Below are 21,235 nucleotides of genomic sequence, written 5' to 3' on the forward strand. Positions count from 1 at the left end.
GCGCGGTGAGTGCCTGAAGGTTTCCTCAAACGCCAGACTTTCTCTAACACAGGTTATAGTAGCTTAGAGAAAGAATTGGTGTAGCATTGCGTTAACCTTGTGTGTTTCAAGCCTAGGAAGAGTGTTTTGAAAACCAAGGGATGCTGGAGGGGTAAACAAGGCAGTGTGTGAAATTCTTGCGCGTACCTAACTAGTAGCGATATAGTAGTGTACGGCAAGTAGTTTCTAAAAGGGCAAACAGCAAGAGGCAGTGTGAACGATGGAGAGTTACAAGGTTAAAGAACTTCTCCAAATTTGTGAGGAGTTGGGCATTGATTTGGGCTCAACAAAAAGAAAGAAAGCGATCCTTGAGGTCATGAGAACCGAGGAAGTGACGGCTGCGGAAGCCGAAGAGGCCTGGGCTGATATCAATGAAAGGCGTGAACGGGAGGAAAAGAGAGAAAAGGCACGTCGCGAGGAGGAGATGCGTGAGCGCCAGGCGCTTAGAGAGCACGAGGTTAAAATGAAAGAGCTGGAACTCCGAAAAGCCTCGTCAGCGCCTAGTCTTGCTTCTACGACGGTTCCCTTTAACGCTCCAAAAATACGCGACCAACTGCCGCCCTTTATAGTCGGCGAGGATATGGCTAAATACCTCGTTAAATTTGAGCATGTGTGCGAACGGAATGGCATTGAGCGATCCCTCTGGGCACATAATCTGTTAGCCTTGCTTCCCGGGGAGGCATCTGACGTGATAACTTGCTTATCGAAGAAGGCGTTTGAGAGCTACAGTGATGTGAAGGAGGCGCTATTGCGAAAGTACAAACTGTCGCCCGAAGCTTTCCGGCAGAGGTTCCGGTATGCACAAAAGGGCAGGGAGTCACATGTTGACTTCGCGTTTCGTCTAAAAGCCGACCTGGTTGAATGGCTGAAAGGCGAAGAGGTTTACGACGACCGCGATAAAGTCGTCGAATCCGTCGCGTTAGAACAGTTCTATCGTTGCATTGATGAGGATGTAAGGCTCTGGCTGCAAGATAGGCTAAAGGAGGTCAAGCTAGACAAGGCAGCAGAGTTAGCTGGAGAGTATTACATCCGCCGCATCTTGCACAGCAGGGCAGTGCATGTAGAAAAAGCAGATAAGAGAGACGGGTTTTCAAGGAAGCCCGACGAACGGAAGCAAATCACGCGTCGCGAGTTTCGGAATGACGAGTCCCTTACCAAAGAAAATGTAAAGGAAGGACAGAATGCATCTCAGAATGCTAACGATGGTCCCAAGCAGCGAAACGATGCGACGCGTTCTTTTGAAAAACGGAAGCCGTTAATCTGCTACAACTGCAAAAAGCAAGAGCACATCGCGGCGAACTGCCAGGAGAAACTTGCTTTTGCAACGATACGGGAAACAAACAAAAACATGCGACTGTTGGAGCCCTACATGCAGGAAATTAAAGTAAACGGCAAGAAGTGCAGAGCACTTCGGGACTCGGCAGCAACTATGGACGTCGTCCACCCGTCTTTCGTCTCCTCAAGTGACTTTACAGGAGAATGCGCTTGGATACGGCAAGTGGCCGAGGATGAGAGTGTCTGCTTACCGATCGCAGCGGTCATCATTGAAGGAGAGTTTGGAAAACTTAACACAGAAGCCGCTGTGTCTGCCGCCCTTCCGGAGCACTTCCCCTACCTATTCTCAAATAGCTCGGAGCAGATGCTGAAGGATCAGGGCAAATCATTCTTTGCCGACGTGGCGTACATGGCCCTCACGCGATCCAAAGCGCACCAACTGTCGAGGGAACTGGACTTAGAGTCGGTGAACGAACAGTGGTTCGGCACGCGGAGCGATCAAGGTAACTTGAGTGGCGGGAGACACGGGACACGGGAGATGCAGAGCTCGGAGACTGGCTTGGGAGAGCGCGGTTTGGACGAGACTGAGAGCGATACGTGCACTGCTGGCTGCGATCTAGACACGACGCCGCAGTTAGGCGACGCGGGCTCCAAACTCGCTCCGGTTTCCGCCAGCTGGCAGGAGCTGGCCGCAGTTGACAAGCAAACGCTCATTCGCGAGCAGCAGCAAGATTGCTCAATAGCCGATCTGATGAAGAGCGTCAGACTGGGAGTGAAGAAAAAGAGGGTTTCATTTTACGAGAGATCTGGCTTATTGTATCGCTGCTACACCGATAAGCAGGGTCGCAAATATGAGCAGATTTTGATCCCTCGAAAATATCGCTGTCAGTTACTGGAACTCGCGCACGAAAATGCGTGGGCAGGGCATCTTGGCTTAAAAAAGACCAAGGCTAGATTGGCTCAGGAGTTTTATTGGCCGTATTGTTGGAAGGATGTCGAACAATTCGTGCCATCTTGCGAAACCTGCCAGAGAGTGGGCAAATCCACTGACAAATGGAAGGCGCCGATGAAGTTAGTGCCAGTCATAACAGAACCTTTTCGGCGACTGGTAATTGATATTGTAGGTCCTCTGCCAGAATCAACGAACGGGTGTAGGTATGTTCTGAGCGCCCTGTGTGTCGCGACCAAGTTCCCAGAGGCGGTACCACTTAAGGAGCTAAATTCTTCCCAGGTCGTGGACGCTCTGCTCTCATTGTTCGCACGCGTCGGGTTCCCTTCTGAGATCCAGTGCGGCAATGGCAGCGTCTTCACCAGCTGCCTAACTTCTACCTTTTTGGAAAGATGCGGCATTAAAGTGGTGCACAGTTCTATCCATCACCCGCAATCTAATCCAGTAGAGCGAATGCATTCGGTGCTGAAACGCATATTGAGAGCCCTGTGCTTTTAGCGTCACTGTGACTGGGAGGCCTGCCTTCCCGCCGCTATGTTCGCCTTGAGGTCTGCTCCCCATGAGAGCACAGGCTTTAGCCCCGCAGAGCTCGTGTATGGCCGAAGCCTTAGAACTCCGCTGCGCATGTTGCGAGAGTCTTGGGAAGGCAGTGATGACGACCCAAATGTAGTCTCCTACGTCTTCGACCTTCTTCAGAGGCTCGGGAAAACAAAAGATATTGTAGAGAACCACATGAAGGCGGCGCAAATCTTGTCAAAGGAATATTACGAGAAGTCAGCAAAAAAAACGCACCTTCGAAGTAGGTAGTCAAGTGATGTTGCTGCGTCCGTCGAAGAAAAACAAGCTCGAAGTTCACTGGGAAGGACCAGCGAAGGTTCTACCGAAGCTTTCCGATACCAACTACGAAGTGAAATTAGGGAGACGGCCCAACAAAATTTATCACAGCAACTTGATGAAGCCCTACATTCAGCGTCACGTGATTGTAAGCATGCTGATAAATGCTGCCGATGAGGAAGGGGCGGAAATCCTCACGACAGCTGACATGAAAGATTGTGGTTCAGAGCTAATGTTAGAACAGCTGACTTTGGACGCGCGTCTAAGTGCCACCCAAAAGGAGGATTGAAAGGGAATAGTTTCCGAGTTTAAGGAGGTTTTTGCGAACGGTCCCGGAAAGACCACGGTCTTAGAGCACGACATCGAGCTAAAATCTGAGCAACCGATCAGCAGTAAACCGTATCGTTGTTCACCCGTGCAGAAAAAAATCATGGCTGAGGAGATTCAGCGCATGCGTGACTTGGGGGTTTTAGTGCCAAGTGAGAGCGACTACACATCGCCCCTGATACTTGTCCAGGTTCCGCGAAAGGATCCGAGGCCATGCGTCGATTATCGGCGTCTGAACGCGGTCACCCGAGATCAGACATATCCGATACCGAACCTAGAAGAAAGAGTGGAGACGGTGTCGAGGTCAAATTATATATCTACGCTGGACCTCGTGCGAGGCTATTGGCAAGTACCCCTTACGGAACGGGCTAGCCGTTGCGCCGCGTTCGTCTCCCCGTTCGGAACCTTCCGCCCACTCATGCTGAGCTTCGGACTTAAAAACGCGCCGTATTGTTTCTCTAGCCTGATGGACAGAGTGCTTCATGTTTTGGGCGAGTTTTCATTGCTATACCTCGACGATGTTGCCATCTTTTCGGACACTTGGGAAGAACATCTCGGGCACTTGTGAGTCGTATTGTGCAGGTTGAAAGAGGCAGGCCTTACTGTGAAACCAGCTAAATGCCATCTAGGTTGCGGTGAAGTGACTTATTTGGGCCATGTGGTGGGGCGCGGCCGGCGTAGACCTTGCGACGTCAAGGTAGCCGCTATTGTAAACTATCCCCAGCCAACCGCCAAGACGGATATAAGGGCTTTTTTTAGGTTTAGCTGGAAATTACCAACACTATGTGAGAGACTACTCTGACCTTGCCAAACCGCTGACAGACGCGCTTCGAAAATCGGAGCCCGTTAAGGTGACGTGGGACACGAAGGCAGAGAATGCGTTCCAAATGATGAAACAAGCCTTGAGCCATAAGCCGGTTCTAACGGCGCCAGACTTTTCGAAAGGTTTCATCATTCAATGTGACGCGAGTGATCGCGTAATGGGAGTGGTGCTATGCCAAGAAGATGCTAGTGGTCATGAACGACCAATTTTGTTTTTGAGTCGCAAACTAAGCTGTAGGGAAGAGGCATACAGCACCTCTGAAAAAGAGTGCGCCTGCCTTGTGTGGGCAGTTCAGAAGCTGGCTTGTTATGTCTCCGGTTCTAAGTTTGTTCTGGAAACGGATCATTGTTCTCTAACCTGGTTAAGTAACATGTCGTCTAAAAGCGGCCGTTTGCTGAGGTGGAGCATGACCCTCCAGCAGCACAATCTGGTTTTCCGCTATAAGAAGGGAAGGTTGAACGCGAACGCCGATGCTCTAAGTCGTGCATTCTAGGCCTCGCTTCTTTCAGTGACCTCCTCGTTACTTACCTTCTCTCGCTTTGCAACAAACTATCATGTTCGAAGGAAGAAAGGGGCAAAAATGACTGACCTCATTTGCTTCCTCAGTAGTGTGCTTTCGGTCCAAATGATTTCAAGTGGACCAATCTGATATTCATTATTATTGCTGATTATTAAGTGCTCCTGCTATTTTGATGTGTTGATACTTTGCAAAATGGTTGTTTGAACCTTGTGTACCAGATCGTACACATGCCTCTTGTTGCAGCGGCAATAAATGCGGACAGCAATTTTGTTAGGTTAATTTGGATTATGGCTTCGTCTGGTGTTTGATGGGAGACAGAGGGCACTTGCTTGTGTTGGGTGTTGCCTTTTGCCGGTCGGTTTTGTTGTCTGCAGAACGACCAACCATGACCAGTGGCGAGAAGCAAGGGGATCAGAACGACCTCTGCGAAGCTGATCGAGGTGCCTTGGCGACAACGAGGTCAACAGAGCTCCTGGCCTGCGAGTGGGACCTGGTGCTCGTGAAGTTACCTGGACTGGACGTGAACTTGGAAGAGCCTGACGAAGATGCGCGCCTGGCATCCGAGCCACTTGGAAGCAGCTCGACTTCCCGGCGCCTTATCTGATGGCGCGGATGCTGTCATGCCGGGAAACCCGCCCGGATTCCAATTCTGCCGGCCGCTTTCTCCTAAGAGCGTCGCTTTTGACAAGCCCCGGTGCTGCGCCGCAAGGCACGCGCCCTAACGCTCCCTGACAAGCCACGATGCTGCGCCGTACGGCAGCGGAGTCCTAAGGAGAAGCATCTGCAAGCAACACGCCTGGACCTGTCGCAAGAGGCCAGACAGCGAGGCGCCGGATTCCTTCTCTCCCGGACGCCACCGCGCGCGGCAAAACTTGAAGCGGTTGGCCCGCGCGATCGCTGGTTGGTCCTTTCGGACTGCCGTCGAGTGCTGCCTTTGGATTGGCCAGTTCTGAGGGACCGCCGTTCCTCAGGCTATATAAGCCCCACCGCTGCCGCTTGGATAGCAGCTACAGCTACAACTACCGAAGTGACCGACCCACCGTTAGTCGAGTGCTGCTCACGAGTGGAGTCGGATGGTGTGACGTGCTGGTGTCTCGCTGATAGTCGCTGTGCGAGAACAGTCGCGTTGTGTAGCTCTCGGCCCCCGTGCCGATGTTGAACTATATTATGCCCTGTACATAATGTATAAACCATTTTCCTGATCTCACCGACGCCGGACTCGGAGTCTACGCTACCGCCAGGAGAGCTGGCAGCGCTCAGTCACGAAACGGGTGGCGAGCGCTACGGGACCACCTCTATGGCACAACAGTACTTAGCTGTGCATGCCAGCTCCAAAACGCGGTGGGGGCCTTTATATTGGGAAATAGGTTTGTTGGAGAGGACGGGAGTACTGGAAGATATCCACAGCCACGCCAGGGAAACGGGTGGGAAGGCCGGTGCAAGCTGATCTACGTAACTGCAATGTTTGGGCGCCCCTGCGTGTGTGTAGTGAGAAACCGTTCGATCTGGCGGCAGTGCTCGGCGTGCTGGAGAGCTTCAGAGACAGTTGTACATTCAGACGCGGAAGGGCGGCAGCGAACTGCGTCGATTGGAGCGGTTGGATGCAGGCAATACAGCAGAAAAATGAAGAGAAGCCGATGGTGGACTGTGTAGCAGTGTTTTAAGCGTACGTTATATAGGGGAGAACGAGGTCGCAGTACGTGTGGTTGGCAGCGGCGTACATGGCCAGCATGTCACCAATGGTGCGATTAAAGCGTTCGGTTGGATCATTTGTTTGTGGGTGTGTAGGGTTCGGCACGCTGCCGCCTCTCTTTGTACATGTGTTACGAACATTCCGCGATAGGAGAGTGGACTAGGCTGCGCGCCCTGTTTTGTTTCGTTTTGTTTGTTTTGTTTTAGTGCGTGCCGTTGGAAGGGGAGGAGCGGCTCGAACGACCATGCTCTTCGGTTGGTCTCCCCGTTCGCACTTGCGTTTTCCCTTGCCACTCCAGATGGCGGGGCTCTCTGCCGACATCGACCTTGGGCTCCTGTCCCCCATCTTCCCGGAATCCTGCCTCCCGGGGGGAGAAGCCGCCGGCCATAAACAAGCGAGAACGGTCTCGGTTTCGTCGCGTTACGCGACGGGCGGTATACTAGGCCAGCACGGTTAGGAGCTGAAAGTGTCCGTTGGCCCCACACGTCTGGCGCGCCTCCGGTCCACTTGGCGGAGGATTGCGCAGCCACGTAGGGAGGAATTTCGGGGTGAGGGAAAAACCCTGACATCAGTTCTGAGCTTTCCTATTCGTTAAAACTGATGTCAGGCAGGAAGCTGTAATACAGTTCAAATTTGGCGTGCGGAAAGGGGCGCGGGATCGGGGTGAACTCGTGAAGAGACCCGCGCCCGGGGGCTTTTTTGGCTCTAGCTACTCGTAGCTGTCAGGCGCTCGGTCGGGCCGAGCGCGGAGGTAGCGGCCGTTGAGAGCTGGTGCAAGGCGCGCCAGTTCGACTGTTGGGACGTGGTGTCCCTCGCCTCTGTGCAGGCGGTCGGCTAGGCCGGCTGCGATAGTTTGGCCGTACTGAATCTTGTACCCATCTGTAAATAGCCTGTATAAAAGTTCTTCGTTTCTCCCTAAATCGATTCGCCTGGAAGTCACTTCATCGAGAAGCCCTTCAAGCGGTGCATCCAATTGCTGGAAACCACCGGACCAACATCACCGGCACAACTTTACTGGCGCAGTCGACAGGATTGGTGCACTGCAGCGGCCCCCAGGAGAGGACGAAGTTCGGTATCCAAGGCGAGATACCGAGTGGACGACTGGCTAAGGGTACGAAGGTGCGAGGAGCATCGGGCGTGAAGCGCTGAAGACAAGGCCTTCAGCGGACACAGGGTGGCATCCCTGAGCAACGGCGGCGATTGGGAAATTGAAGCGGACACGACCTTCAGCGGACGCCAAGTGGCATCCCCGAGCAACAGCAGCAGCTAGCGGCTTCAATCGGCACCTTAAGAGGTCGACTCCATTCTTGCCCGAAAAAAGGACACTGCGAGCAGCTCCGAGCGAGTTCCCTGGTTCCTTTTTCTTGGCGGTCACTGTTTGACTACGGCGGGCGTAGTTAATTGTAAGGTATCGGTAGCGTTCGCGGGGGTCATCGGAACGCGGCTGGGGGCACTCAAAGCGGAGCGTCTCCTTTCTTGGAACGCGGCCGCTCGCGAACGCGCCGGGAAGTACGGGTGTCCACCCGACACGCGGTACCGAGCATGAATGTATGTTTGTGTTTATTTTCATTTGACACGACCGGGCGTTTGGGTTTGTGGAAAGGGCGTTTTGCCCTACGGAAGCTGGAGGGCTGGCCAGGCTCTCGATAAACCAATCATGTGAACATCGTAACATGATTGGAAGCCACCAAATGTGGGCCGGGCCTTTAAGTCTTTAAAACTGGGCCCCGGAGCCGAAAGCGGGGTTCTGGGCTAAGGTGAGATGCTATGCATCGTCGGCTACGCCGAGTAGGGGCCTCCCCTAGTGATTAGCCAGTTCCACCCTTTTTGTTGTTTGGTTTGTCCTTTTTGCTGCTTAATGTCTCCAGTGCCTTAACTTGTATCTATTGTACATATTTGTATATAAATCTCCAGTCATTGCCTTTTTCATCCCTGCGTGTCAACTCATCGTGAGACCGTCTCTGACGGTGCACCACTGGTGCGAAGAGCTTCAGTCTTCCAGTTGGAAACAACCGTCTCCGACGGGGCACCGCTGGTGCAATAAAGAAGAAGAAGAAGAACCTGATCTTTACTTTAATGATAACCCGATTTGGGCATCTTAACCCCGACAAGGCATCCACAATGAACAGCGATAGTGACAGTGGTGACAGTGGGGACGGTGGTGACAAGGGCAGCAAGGAGGTGTCGAGGCCACGGCGTAGTCAAAACATTGATAAAGAGCTGGAATTGTACGAAAAAAAGATAAAAGCCTTAGAGCTTGAAATGCAAAACATTCGTGCTCGAAGCCAGAATGCTGCGCCTTCCGAAGACGAACGGGTGAGACAGTACGCTAAGCTACTCGCCGGCGCGTTCCCCAAATTGCCTGCAGACGGTGAAGTGCCCGTCTGGTTTGAATCAGTGGAATGCTCGCTCAGGGCTTACAACGTTCCGAAGGAACACTGGGCGCAGCTTGTGTTCCCAGTGCTGGCCGAACGGGTGACCTACTTATCGACTCGGTTCACCGCAGAACAGCACAGGGACTACGATAAGTTGAAGACGGTGGTCCTAGTAGAGATGTGAAGGCCTGAAAAAAACACTGCAATTTTGGAAAAAAACCGTTTTTTTTCGTTTTTTTCAGACGAGGGAAAATGGAAAAAAACATTGAAAATTTCACAATGAAATTTCAAGGTTTTACGATTGCTTGCTTTTAGTTTAGGTTTTTGTTTTTGCTTTGAAAACAAGTACAGCGTGCATCGTTGAAAGATTGGAGGGCAGTCGTCATCGCCGGTGCCAGGTAGTGCTTTTTAAAACGTTCGTGCTACAAGTACGCGGGTTGAAGGCCAGGTCACATATAAGATCCAGGCTTGACTTAAAAACACACTAATACTTGAACTCACGTCTGAAGTAGAACAAAACGGCTGCAAATTCTACAGCGCTACACACACGGCATAAATAACATAGGCTGCTGTGCATGTAAGCGGGTTTAGCCAAATACAAGCCTAGCTTCTTGATTTCTAACGTAGCAGAGTACAGAACATCCGCAGGAATTTGGTACAGGACAGGGGACTTCAGCGAAGCACGTGACCCCATCTACCTGGTGGCAAGGCCTTTACCCCAACCAGTCGCTAACTCGTCTGGCTTGCCGGCTGCTGCAGATACCACCATCATCCGCCAGCTGCGAACAAACTGGTCACGTTTCGGGAACGTCCATACAAGGATTCGCAACAGGCTTTCAGGGAAATGCGTTCGAAAGCTTGTGTATGTGCAGTCGAACCTAGCTGTGGACACAGCTTCAATCCATGCTGCTGCGCGTAGTGCCGCATCCAGCGACAGTGATTCTGAGTCCCATATAGATCAGTTATAGATCAGTTTTCATGTTCCCTTTCTCGGTGCAATAGAACAAGAAGTTCATTCCACAAATATGACATTTATACCTCCATATTCGCATCAAGTGGAAATCATTATTTATCTTCTCGGTGCAATAGAACAAGAAGTTCGTTTCACAATATGACATCTATAACTGCATATTCGACTGAACTTCGGAGCATTATTATTGATTGTTGTGCTATTGCAAATAAATCTGTTCTTGTCATGTTTTGCAAAATTTCCAATTTTTCATGAAAAAAACCCTGAAAAAAACTGTTTTTTTCACGCTATTCAAAATGTCTTGAAATTTTACATCTCTAGGTCCTAGACGAGTTGAAACTGTCAGCCGCAGTGTACGAGAAGCGGTTTTCTGGGGCCACCAAGCGACGTGAAGAAACTTGGAAGGGTTTCGTCACACGCGTGCAGAGCTACTTAAATTTTTATTTAAGGTCTCGAGGTGTGTCGTCTTTTGAAGGACTGCTTAAGCTATTGGTTGCCGACCAGCTCAAAGAGGGGCTATCAGAGGAAGCACTCAGATATGTCAAGCTGCGCGAGGGGGAAAAATGGCTGAACGCGGATGAGTTAGCCGCATTACTACAGACGTACGAGGAAGCCGCTGGGAAAGGAAGCGCACAGCGGAAAGCCGACAGCTTTAAGGGTTTTGACAACCGTCCAAAACCGAGGACTGAGGCCCCACGAGCTCAGAAGCCTGGGGCAGAACGAGGAGACGTAAGGGCTGCAGTCAGGCCAGGAGGAGAAAAGAGAAAGGCGTTGCGATCGGGTGGCTGTTTCCGATGCGGAAGCTGGCGGCACGTTGTTGCGAACTGCCCATTTGATCGTGAGAACCCAGCTGACAAACGAGAGCGTCCGCCGCGCGAGGATAGGTTAACGGTACGCGTGTCCACCCATGCCTCGGAAACCACGCGTCCAACTCTCAGGGACGTTAAAATCAGCTGTCGGGAAGCAGTTATCAGCGCCCTTGTGGACACCGGCGCAGATATCACCGTAGTGCGCGAAAGCCTTGTACCTGAGGAGTTTGTGTCCCCACATGGGACAATAGATCTCATCTCCGCCTTCGGGGAAAAAGTAGAGGCGAAGCTGGCAGTTGTTCCGTTGAAGCTGTATCGTGGTGCTTCCTTAATTGAAAATGTGGACGATGCGACACCGGTGACGTGTGCGCTCACCGACAAACTCACGCACGCCGATTGTCTAATCTCGGCAGACGCATGGGAACAGCTGCACGACACGCGCATATCGGACAGCGAGGGTCTCGAGCAGGCGGTTGGAACTCTGTCGCCACCAGGTGAAGACAGACCAGATGAATCAGGGCCAAACGCAGGCGCCGAGCCAGTCTTGGCGTTCGAATGCGAAACCCTACCCCAGCGGATGGCTGACAGTAATGAACTAGAGCGAACTCGGAGCCGATCATCCCCTTCAGATAGAGATGTCAGTAAGGCGCAGAGCAAGGCTGCAGATGAGCCGGCTGGTCGCGACGGCATGAAGCCGGTTGAAATTGAGAGCGTGCGAGTGGAATGGCGCGTCCCGTCAAGTGCTTCAGAGAGTGTTGACGCAGAGTTGCCGGATGTAGCTGAGTCAGACATCCAGGTTGAAAGAGAACAGCAATCCCGACCTGCCTGTACTGAGATGAGCCCCGAGAGCGTGCTGGGTGACATGCAAGATGTCGTTGAAAGTGGCCAGGTAGCCGACGCGCGTGAGGGCGTGGAAGACATTTGCGCTGAACCGCATGAGCATGAGGACACGGGCGACTGGACAGGCGCTGGTGTCCCGTGGGAGCTCTTGTCGCCCACCGACGTGGAAACAGTGCATCAAGTGTGTTGCAGCGATGACGTGGTTCAAACAGCGACCTCAGTAGCAGCGGTGGCGCACGAGGAACCCGTGTCGCAGCTGCTGAGAGCTGATTCTGAAACAGCTAATGCAGGTACAGACAATAAGGCAGCAGAGCGATTACCAGATGAAAGGAAGTGCAGTAGTGGTGACAGGGAATGCGTCAGTCACAGTGGCCAGAACAAAGGAACACCGGCACACTTTAAGCTGAGAATGCCGTGCGTGAGAGGGCCCCCAGCGCACAAAAGTGCGTCTAGAGTGACAACCCGCGGCCTAAGTGCGCTGACGGCCGGTGTCACAATTGAAGCAAAAACAGCGCTGCGAAAGGGGAATATCGTCACTGCGCGCACTGCCGGTGCCGCAGGGATGTTCGGTCGTAAACGGCAAGTGCGGGTGTTCGACCCGGGAGGACACCGCCGAAATCGTCGGTCGCGTTGGCCGGGGCCAGTTCACCCTTAACTGCGTTTGCCTGTTACGAAATGTTTGAATGCCGTAAGGAAAGCTCTGCGCGAGGCGATTTCACGGACCATTCTGGACCCGCGAAAACCGTATCTGCTTTTTACAGACGCGTTGGCAGTAGCAGTGCGCACATGTTTAGTGCAGCTTTCTGGCCACGGCACTGAGGCACCGAGAGCCTTCTCCAGCCACACCGTTGCAAATGCGGGGACCTGCAATCGAGAGGGAGGAATTCGGGTTATTCTGGGCATTAAATAAAAGTTTGAGACTTAGGTGTTTGCCGCCACCGTGACAGCCATCACTGACTACAATCCGCTCTCATTTCTTAGAAGCAGCGTGCCCCAAAGTGCAAAGTTTACGCGCTCGGCTCTGGCGCTCCAACGCTACAATGTTAACATTGAGCATCGCAGGGGAGTCGACCACGGTGACGCGGATGCCTTGTCTGGGATCCCCAACGCTTGTTGGAATAGTACACTGGCTGACGTCCCGCAGTGACCGCTGGGAAACTGGACCAGGGAACAGTGCACACTGACTCGTTGGACTTAAGAGACACACCCTGATCCAACCCAGCGAAAGTGGTAAATTTCGGTGTGTGTTTGTTTAGTGAACTCTCTAGCATGTATCTGTGAAGTGTGTAACGAAAGGCCGCGGCATGCTGGCCCACAGGCTCCTGCAGCTTACTCGTGCCGATGTACTCAACTGCTATCCTTGCCGAACCCTTTTTGTTGTTTGTTGCCTCGGCTTATCTCTTAATAGATTAACCGAGTCTTGGGGGGAAGGTGTAGGGTTCGGCACGCTGCCGCCTCTTTTTGTACATGTGTTACGAACATTCCGCGAGAAGAGAGTGGACTAGGCTGCGCGCCCCGTTTTGTTTCGTTTTGTTTGTTTTGTTTTAGTGCGTGCCGTTGGAAGGGGAGGAGCGGCTCGAACGACCATGCTCTTCGGTTGGTCTCCCCGTTCGTACTTGCGTTTTCCCTTGCCACTCCAGATGGCGGGGCTCTCTGCCGACATCGACCTTGGGCTCCTGTCCCCCATCTTCCCGGAATCCTGCCTCCCGGGGGGAGAAGCCGCCGGCCATAAACAAGCGAGAACGGTCTCGGTTTCGTCGCGTTACGCGACGGGCGGTATACTAGGCCAGCACGGTTAGGAGCTGAAAGTGTCCGTTGGCCCCACACGTCTGGCGCGCCTCCGGTCCACTTGGCGGAGGATTGCGCAGCCACGTAGGGAGGAATTTCGGGGTGAGGGAAAAACCCTGACATCAGTTCTGAGCTTTCCTATTCGTTAAAACTGATGTCAGGCAGGAAGCTGTAATACAGTTCAAATTTGGCGTGCGGAAAGGGGCGCGGGATCGGGGTGAACTCGTGAAGAGACCCGCGCCCGGGGGCTTTTTTGGCTCTAGCTACTCGTAGCTGTCAGGCGCTCGGTCGGGCCGAGCGCGGAGGTAGCGGCCGTTGAGAGCTGGTGCAAGGCGCGCCAGTTCGACTGTTGGGACGTGGTGTCCCTCGCCTCTGTGCAGGCGGTCGGCTAGGCCGGCCGCGATAGTTTGGCCGTACTGAATCTTGTACCCATCTGTAAATAGCCTGTATAAAAGTTCTTCGTTTCTCCCTAAATCGATTCGCCTGGAAGTCACTTCATCGAGAAGCCCTTCAAGCGGTGCATCCAATTGCTGGAAACCACCGGACCAACATCACCGGCACAACTTTACTGGGTGGTAAATAGTACAGGTCCGATGAATTATATTGCACTATTGCACTCGGCGAGCAGAGCTTCAACGACGTCCGACAAGAAGACGCGTCATTTGTCACGGGGGAGTTCACGAAAAACACCGTGGCGAAAAATAAAAAGCTGCAAAATGAACGATGCCATATCACGAGCTGTAGCAGCCAGGAGCACAGCGGTGTCAGAATACCTGGTGAGATGATGAATGGCAACAATGACCCAGCGTTTGCGAGCTGCACTGTATGGCAGATGGCCGCATGGATCGATTCCAACTCGGTCGAAGGGGCAAGACAGACAGGATAGTGGCTGCAACTTACCAGCGGTGCGACCACGCTGTTGCCTACGACGATGGCAGGTGGGAACGACCGGACGTACTTGAGGATGAAGTGGCGCATGCCGCGCCAGTAGTATCTGAGATGGATGCGAGTTTATGTCTTGAATACTCCGGCGTGTCCATATTGCGGTGTTAGCGTGAAAACAGGTGCAGCTGGCGTAGATGGAGCTAGATGGCGTAGAATGACAAAAAGCCATTTACGTCCATCGAGGTTATAGTTACGCCGTTAAAGGAGGTTATCAAGAATAATAAATGTGATGCTTGGCGGTGAAGGGCCCGGGATGCCGAACCGTAGATAAAGCGGAGACAAAGTTTAGAAGAGAGGCAATCCATTGATCCTTACGCTGCTTTGAAGGCGGAGAGCCCATCGAGCCTGGCGACCGGAGGGATCTTTTAATGAAGAAAGCCAACAAAGGGCACGGTGGTGTGTGCCGACGTCAAAAGGACGCCGATAGAGGTAAGCGCATAACTTGCCGAGGGCCAAAATGATCACCAAGCATACTTTTTGCGTTACGGAGTAGTTGGACTCTGCTTTAGTCAGGGTGCGGCTGCCATACGCAACTATATATTCTTTGAAGCCAGATTTGCGGTGAGCGAGCACAGCACCGGGGCCAATACAACTGACGTCCGAGTGCACTTCGGTTGGTGCTTGCAGGTCAAAGTGGCGCAGCATGGCTGGAGCTGTGAGACAAAGCGCAAGGTGTACTAGGCATCGTCGCATGCTGGCGATCAACTCGAGAAATCTACGCTGCTGCCAAGAAGGTGAGTTAAAGGGTCAACAATCACAGAAAAGTTTTGAATAAAATGTCCAAAATAGGAACAGAGGCCTTGGAAGCTGCGCAGTTCCTTGATGGAAGTAGGTTTGGGAAAAGCAGTCATAGCATGAAGTTTAGCATGTTCAGGACGGATGCCCTCTTTTGTCACTGCACGGCCTAAAATGGTTAATTCGCAAGCAGCAAAGCGGTACTTTTTCAAGTTGAGCTGCAGGCTGAGACTGGGCAGCGCTAAGTTCTGGGGAAGAAGAGAACTAGGGAACAACACACACAAAGGAACAGCACGAGACACAACCTGCAGGCCGGTATATGTAAAACAGGTCAATACGTGCTTGAGCCGTGACAGATTAATCGCGAAGCGAGGCGCCACGACCACGGTATCGTGCAGATAACACAAGCACGGCTTCCACTTCAAGCCGCGCAAAGTATGTTCATCATGCGCTCAAAACTAGCCGGAGCATTATAGTGGCTAAAAGGCAAGAAAGTAAATTCATACGCGTCGTCACTGGTCACAAAGGCGGTTTTTGGACTATTTGCGGCTCCCATGGGGTCCTGCCAGTGCCCAGAGTGCAAATCGTGAGAAGAGAATAGTTGAGGTCTCTGAGACAGTCCAGAGCGTCATCAATACGCGGGAAAGGGTAAGCGACTTTCTGTGTGATGTTATTGAGGCGGCATCAATCAGCGCAGAAACGAATAGAGCCGTCTTTATTCTTCACAAGGACCACAGGCGAAGCCTATGAACTGTGAGAGGCCTGCGATTACGCGGCTCAGAAGCCCGGTGTCAACCTGTCCCTCAATAACATGGCTCTCAGTGGCAGGGATATGGTTTGGGGGCTGGCGTCGAGGAGCGTGGCTACCGCTGTCGACGTGATGGTCGGCAATTGACGTGCGGTCAAAAGAGGGCTTGTGGGGATCGCAGCAGGAAAGACACTGATGAAGCAGAGAAAGAAGTTGCGTGCGTTCAGGTGTAGGAAGGGTTGTGCCGATGGAGCGAAGGAAAACGTCTGTATGCGAAGTGTCGAGAGCGGGAAGTGGGGGGCTCAAGGCGTTTACGGTGAGGGACAGCACATTGTCAGTCGCATCCCGTTAAAGAACAAAATCAGTGAGCTGCACGGTTCCTATACACTCACCGCGAGGCGCAGTGGAAGGGTACGCAAAAGGAAAGGTGGCAAACAACGCGGTAAGGCGAGCTATTAGGCTGAGTATGGCGTAAGGAAGGGTAGTGCCTCGAGCTGAAGAAAAATGGGCGATGGCGCAAAAAGTACGATTCCGTGGAGAAGAAAGTCACTAGTGATGGGCAGAAGAACAGCAGAGCACGCTGGCTGAACAATGGCGTTGGCAACGACGGCTTTGTGAGCAGCAGCAGGAGGCGCAGCGGCCGACGAGGAATCGCTGAGCGCAAAGAACTCGAGTTAAGCATGAGCAGAATCGATGACAGCGCTATGGCTCGACAGCATTTTCCAATTAAAGATTATGTCATGAGAATACGTTCGAAAAATGACAAATTCAACTGCGCACAGAACGTTCTGTATAACGACTCGTGCAGTGCACGTCGCTGAGGGCTCAATAGGTTGCACGTGCAGTGCGGAGCGAGAATCTAGAAAGAGTTGTCACTTTTCACAACGAAAGGCAAAAGTTTGCGGGCATTGCAGAAACTGCAGCACCGGTGTCGACGAGCGCCAGAAAAGAAGAACCCTCTACAAAAGCTTCGATAAGGTTGTGGATAGAGAAAGGAGGCCTTTAACATTTCACTGGCGGCGCAGTTCTCGTCTCAGTCACTGCGGCTTCTAGATAATCTCACAGCTATCGTTACGGAGTGTGCCACAGAAGTAGGGGGCAGGACGGTTCGACAGGATACCGGCAAGCTATCTCAGGAGACTAAGTATCTGATTAAGAAACGCCAAAGCATGAGCACGTAATCACCACGGACAGGATAGAACTAGCAGAGCTATCGAAGTTGATAAATAAGCACAAGTTAGCCGACACAAGCAAGTTTAACATGGAGCAAATCGGGCATACTCTAAAGTTAAGAAGTGCTTGGGACTGGGCTAGTTGGAACATCTTCTCATAAATGCTGCGCTGCTTAGTTGTACACGGACAAAGAAACTGGACAAACGCTGAGGTTAAGCGCAAAGCAGCACGGAGTAGTTTCAAGTTGAGCTTTTTTCTGCACTCGAAGTTGCGCTTAACCTCAGTGTTTGTCCAGTTTCTTAGTCCGTGTACAACTAAGCAGCGCAGCATTTATGAGAAGATACTCTAATTAACTGAGGTAGCCTAAAAGCAGCAAACTAGGCATAGGTAAAACCAGGTGCATGTGCTAAGAGACAAAGTGGGCAATGTCATTATCAATATGGATGTCACAAATATCGGCGACACATTAAAAAAAGAAACAAAAGCAGCGCCACGCGTACGCATCTCTACAGCGCCGGGTCGTAAAGGGGGGGACGAGGGAACCCCGGAGAGCTACTAGCCTTGTGTGAGTGGCTGCCCCCTCCCCCACTGCTCGCCACCGCGGCGCGGGTGGATTGCCGTCGATTGTTCAAGAATGTCCGAGCCGTTCCTACACGATGTTGCCGGAGAGGGCGTAGCCTTGCGTGCGCTAAGAGATGCCCTCCCCCTCTTCACTGGCGCGTCGGCGGCGGCGCCATGACCGAACTTTCTGGAAGCTCCTGGAAGCCACTCCCGGCGTTTCACAAATCAGGGACGCGTGCCCGGTGCGAGAAGGAGACCGCACGGCCGATACTGTGTGCATGTGCGCGCCTACTTTGGCGTGTAGAACAAACAGATGCGCACCAAGCCTATATGAGAAGGGCGATGACCGCTGTCAGCCCGTTGTGCCCGTTGTGTCGTAAGACGGTGCGGGCAGGGCACTTTTTTCTTATTTATTTTTAAGCCCACACTAATATCTGTCAGCCCGTTGTGTCGTATGACGGTGCGGGCAGGGCACTTTTTTCTTATTTCTTTTTTTAAGCCCAAACTAATATCTGTCATTTTAGTCCGAGCCGCCGATTAAGCTTTAGTCAAGCGCGCCCGCTCGACTTCCGGTAGCACACCACTCGCCCAGCCACGGGCCAACGATGCAGCGCATGCCAGTCTGCAGAACGGCATCGTCCTGAACCTCTGGACTTCGGAAAAGCAGTGCCCGGAGAACAAATTGCGTTTTGTTTGTTTGCCTCTCTCTTGTGTTAGCACACTTTAGGTGCAATATCCCATTTGAATTCTAATCTCTCTCGAGTCTAACTTTGCACGAGTTGAATTGTTTTGTTAATCAGTTTGTATGTGTTTGTACTAGTGAGTGTGAAATCCTCAGTATCGTATCACTGCTGTATAAAGTGTGTTTTTATTGTGAACCTTTTGCTCCGACCCAATCTCTGGCTTGCGACCGGCGAAAGCTGGGCACCAAAGGACAAAGAACCTTTTGTAACTTGGTAGCTGGTCTCCTCTGAGCTTGCCACGCTGAGTCGAGGGCATCTCCTTGAGTCCGAGACCCCTACCCCCCCCCCCCCCCCCCCCCATGCTCTAAGGGTGTCTGGGAACTTCACACAGAAGTGAGCGAAGTTGGGTCACAATGGATAAGATAGTTACAGTAGCCGAAGAGTTTTACACAAATCTATACAGTAGCGAATGTAATCACAACGTTACTGAGAGATGCAATCGAGCACAGCAATGGCAACTCCCGCCAGTAACGAAGGAGGAAGTAAAGAAAGCCTTATGAGCAATGCAAAGGAGAAATCAGCTGGTGAGGATCAGGTAACAGCAGATTTCTTGAAGGATGGAGAAGAGATTCTGCTAGAAAAACTTGCCACGCTGTACACGCAATGCCTTATGACCTCGAGCATACCACGTGCATGGAAGAACGCTAACATTGTCTGAATTCATAAGAAAGGAGACATGAAGGACTTCAAAAATTACAGACTAATTAGCTCACAGTCCGTCGCCTACAAGGTATTTAGTAAGCTAATCGCTAATAGTCAGGGCAACTCCAGACTTCAATCAACCAAATGATCACGCTGGCTTTGGTAAAAGATACTAGACAATAGACCATATAACCGCTATCAAGCAGGTGATAGATAGATGCTGAGAATATAACCGACCTCTATATATAACCTTTATTGATTACGAGAAAGCTTTGGGCTAAGTGGAAACGTCGGCTGTCATGCAGGCATTGCGGAGTCAGGATTTAGAAGAGTTCTATGTGAAAATATCGGCAGATATTTATAACGATTGCACAGCTATGATACTACTCCATAAATGCAGCAATAAAATTCAAATATAAACAGGTGTCCGGCCGATAGACGCCATCTCGCCAATGCTTTCTCCGCCTGTTTGCAGAAAGTAATCCTAGGCCTGAAATGGGAAAAGTTTTGCGATAACAGTTAATAGAGAATACCTAAGTAATTAGCGATTTACTGATGACATTGCCGCCCCAAGTCACTCAGGACTTGAACTACAAACCATGATCAACGGGTTACACGAGCAGAGCTGAACGGTGGGGCTAAAAATTAACATGCAGAAAACCAAAGTATTGTTCTACAGTCTAGCAAGGGAACAGCAGTTCGCAGTTGGTAGCGAGGTGCTGGAAGTAGTAAGGGAACATGTCTACTTAGGGCAAGTAGTGACCGCTGATCCGGACCATGAGAGGGAAATAACTATAGGAATCTGTATGAGGTGGAGCGCATATACCAGGTTCTCTCAGATCATGAATGGCAGTTTGCCAATATCCCTCTACAGAAAAGTCTACAACAGCTGCACCTTACCGGCACACACCTATGGGGCAGGAAAGTGGAGGCTAGCAAAGAAGGTTAAGGTTAAGTTAAGAACAACAGAGTGAGCTATGAAAAGAAAAATGATAGCTGTAACGTAAAAAGATCGGAGTCGGACGGAGTGGGTGAGGGAACGCACGCGGGTTGAGGACATCCTAGTCGAAGTCAAGGGGAAGAAATGGGATTGGGCAGGGCATGTAATGCCAAGGCAAGATAACCGGTGGTCCTTTTGGGCAACGGATTGGATTTGAAGAGAAGGCAAACGTAGCAGGGGGCGGCAGAAAGTTAGGTGGGCGGATGAGATTCAGAAGTTTGCGGGGATACGATAGCCACAACTGGCAAAAGAGAGGGTTAATTGGAGAGACATGCGAAAGGCTTTTGCCCTGCAGTGGGCGTAGTCAGGCTGATAATGATGATGACGAAAGTGATGTTGCATCGGCGCATAAGAGAGAGGGAGCGGCGACGTGGGGATGGTGAGCGCTGGTTGGAGAAAGCGGAGTGGTCAGGTAAATGAGGACTGCTCTGGGGCAGCTAGGGTGTCGCTGAGTATTGAGTTTCAGGAGTCCAGTAGCCGGCAACTTGGAGAGGGACTGCGGAAACTGGCACAGAACGACGACTGAGCCGGGTCGCATGTCCAGGTAATCCGGAAGAATAAAATATGGGGCGATAGTCACCTGTACGACAGGGATATCCGATTGGTGGTAGCGGTCAGAAAAAAGGACTAGTCACTCGAGAGACATGACACACAGGACCTCAATGCGTAGTGTAGCAAGTGCAGTAGACAATCAGGTGGCCTCGGCCGTGCGACGGCTTCAGCGTAGGTCAGTAGGGCAGTGACAGGAGTTGGCTGAGGTGCTGATGAAGGCGGCGGGGCGTTCAGAAGGGCTTCTACCACGTGTTCGGTGATAAGTTGCAAAGCCGGACGGCATGTATGGAGACGGCGGGGAGAGTAACGGCAGAAGGAAGAGTTGACGGACAACTTGCTCACGTATGTAATCGTCTAGCTGTTGTGAGAGCGCCGAGTTGTAAAGTGCAGCTGACATGCCCGCAAGCGACTCGACAGTCACGGCGGGCTAGCGAGTGAGGAGCCTCTACTTCCGCAGCTCCTCGTAACTCCGGCAGAGACACCTTCTGTAACGGTGCAGATATCTCGGGAGAGCAGCATTTCAAAGGCGTACTCCTAGATACCTTTCAGAATATGCTTAATTTTTTTCGGCCTCCGATATCTTGGCATTGAAGCGCGAGCACAGACTGACCACACCTTCGACGTAGCTGGTAATGGTAAAGGTCTCGCCTCACTGCTGCGAATTTTCGCGCAAGGGTTCCTCTGCACGAAAATTTCGAAAAGCAGGATGACCGAACACTTCAGAGAGGTTCGTCTTGAAAGTGGCCCACTTGAAGAGAAATAAAACGGACTGTGTGCAAATAAACGCCGAGAGCGAAAACACAGCGTCCTTTAGCGTACATATTAAGCCTTTCGACGGATGACATGGACAACTTCTGGTCGCATGCGGTGTCGCTATGATGCAGTCATTTCCAC

The 21,235-nt window shown here is 51.8% G+C and overlaps 1 protein-coding gene across 1 annotated transcript; it reads left to right on the forward strand.

Moving 5' to 3' along the window:
• Positions 1–259: 259 nt before the first annotated feature.
• On the forward strand, positions 260–14,868 carry LOC149327400 (uncharacterized). The gene is made up of 3 exons (XM_089564859.1): positions 260–1,978; positions 10,127–11,635; positions 14,815–14,868. The coding sequence occupies exons 1-3, from the start codon at positions 260–262 to the stop codon at positions 14,866–14,868; spliced, it is 3,282 nt and encodes a 1,093-aa protein (XP_089420985.1).
• The last annotated feature ends 6,367 nt before the right edge of the window (positions 14,869–21,235 follow it).

This window comes from Amblyomma mixtum, chromosome 10 (assembly GCF_055824585.1).
Source record: "Amblyomma mixtum isolate Tamu chromosome 10, ASM5582458v1, whole genome shotgun sequence".
NCBI classification, from domain to species: Eukaryota; Metazoa; Arthropoda; class Arachnida; order Ixodida; family Ixodidae; genus Amblyomma; species Amblyomma mixtum.

Coding starts and splice junctions, on each gene's coding strand:
- LOC149327400 (XM_089564859.1), top strand. CDS start 260: ATGGAGAGTTACAAGGTTAAAGAACTTCTCCAAATTTGTGAGGAGTTG. Junction 1,979..10,126: donor CGGGCTCCAAACTCGCTCCG/GTTTCCGCCAGC, acceptor TTACATCTCTAG/GTCCTAGACGAGTTGAAACT. Junction 11,636..14,814: donor ACGTGGAAACAGTGCATCAA/GTGTGTTGCAGC, acceptor TGGTGCTTGCAG/GTCAAAGTGGCGCAGCATGG.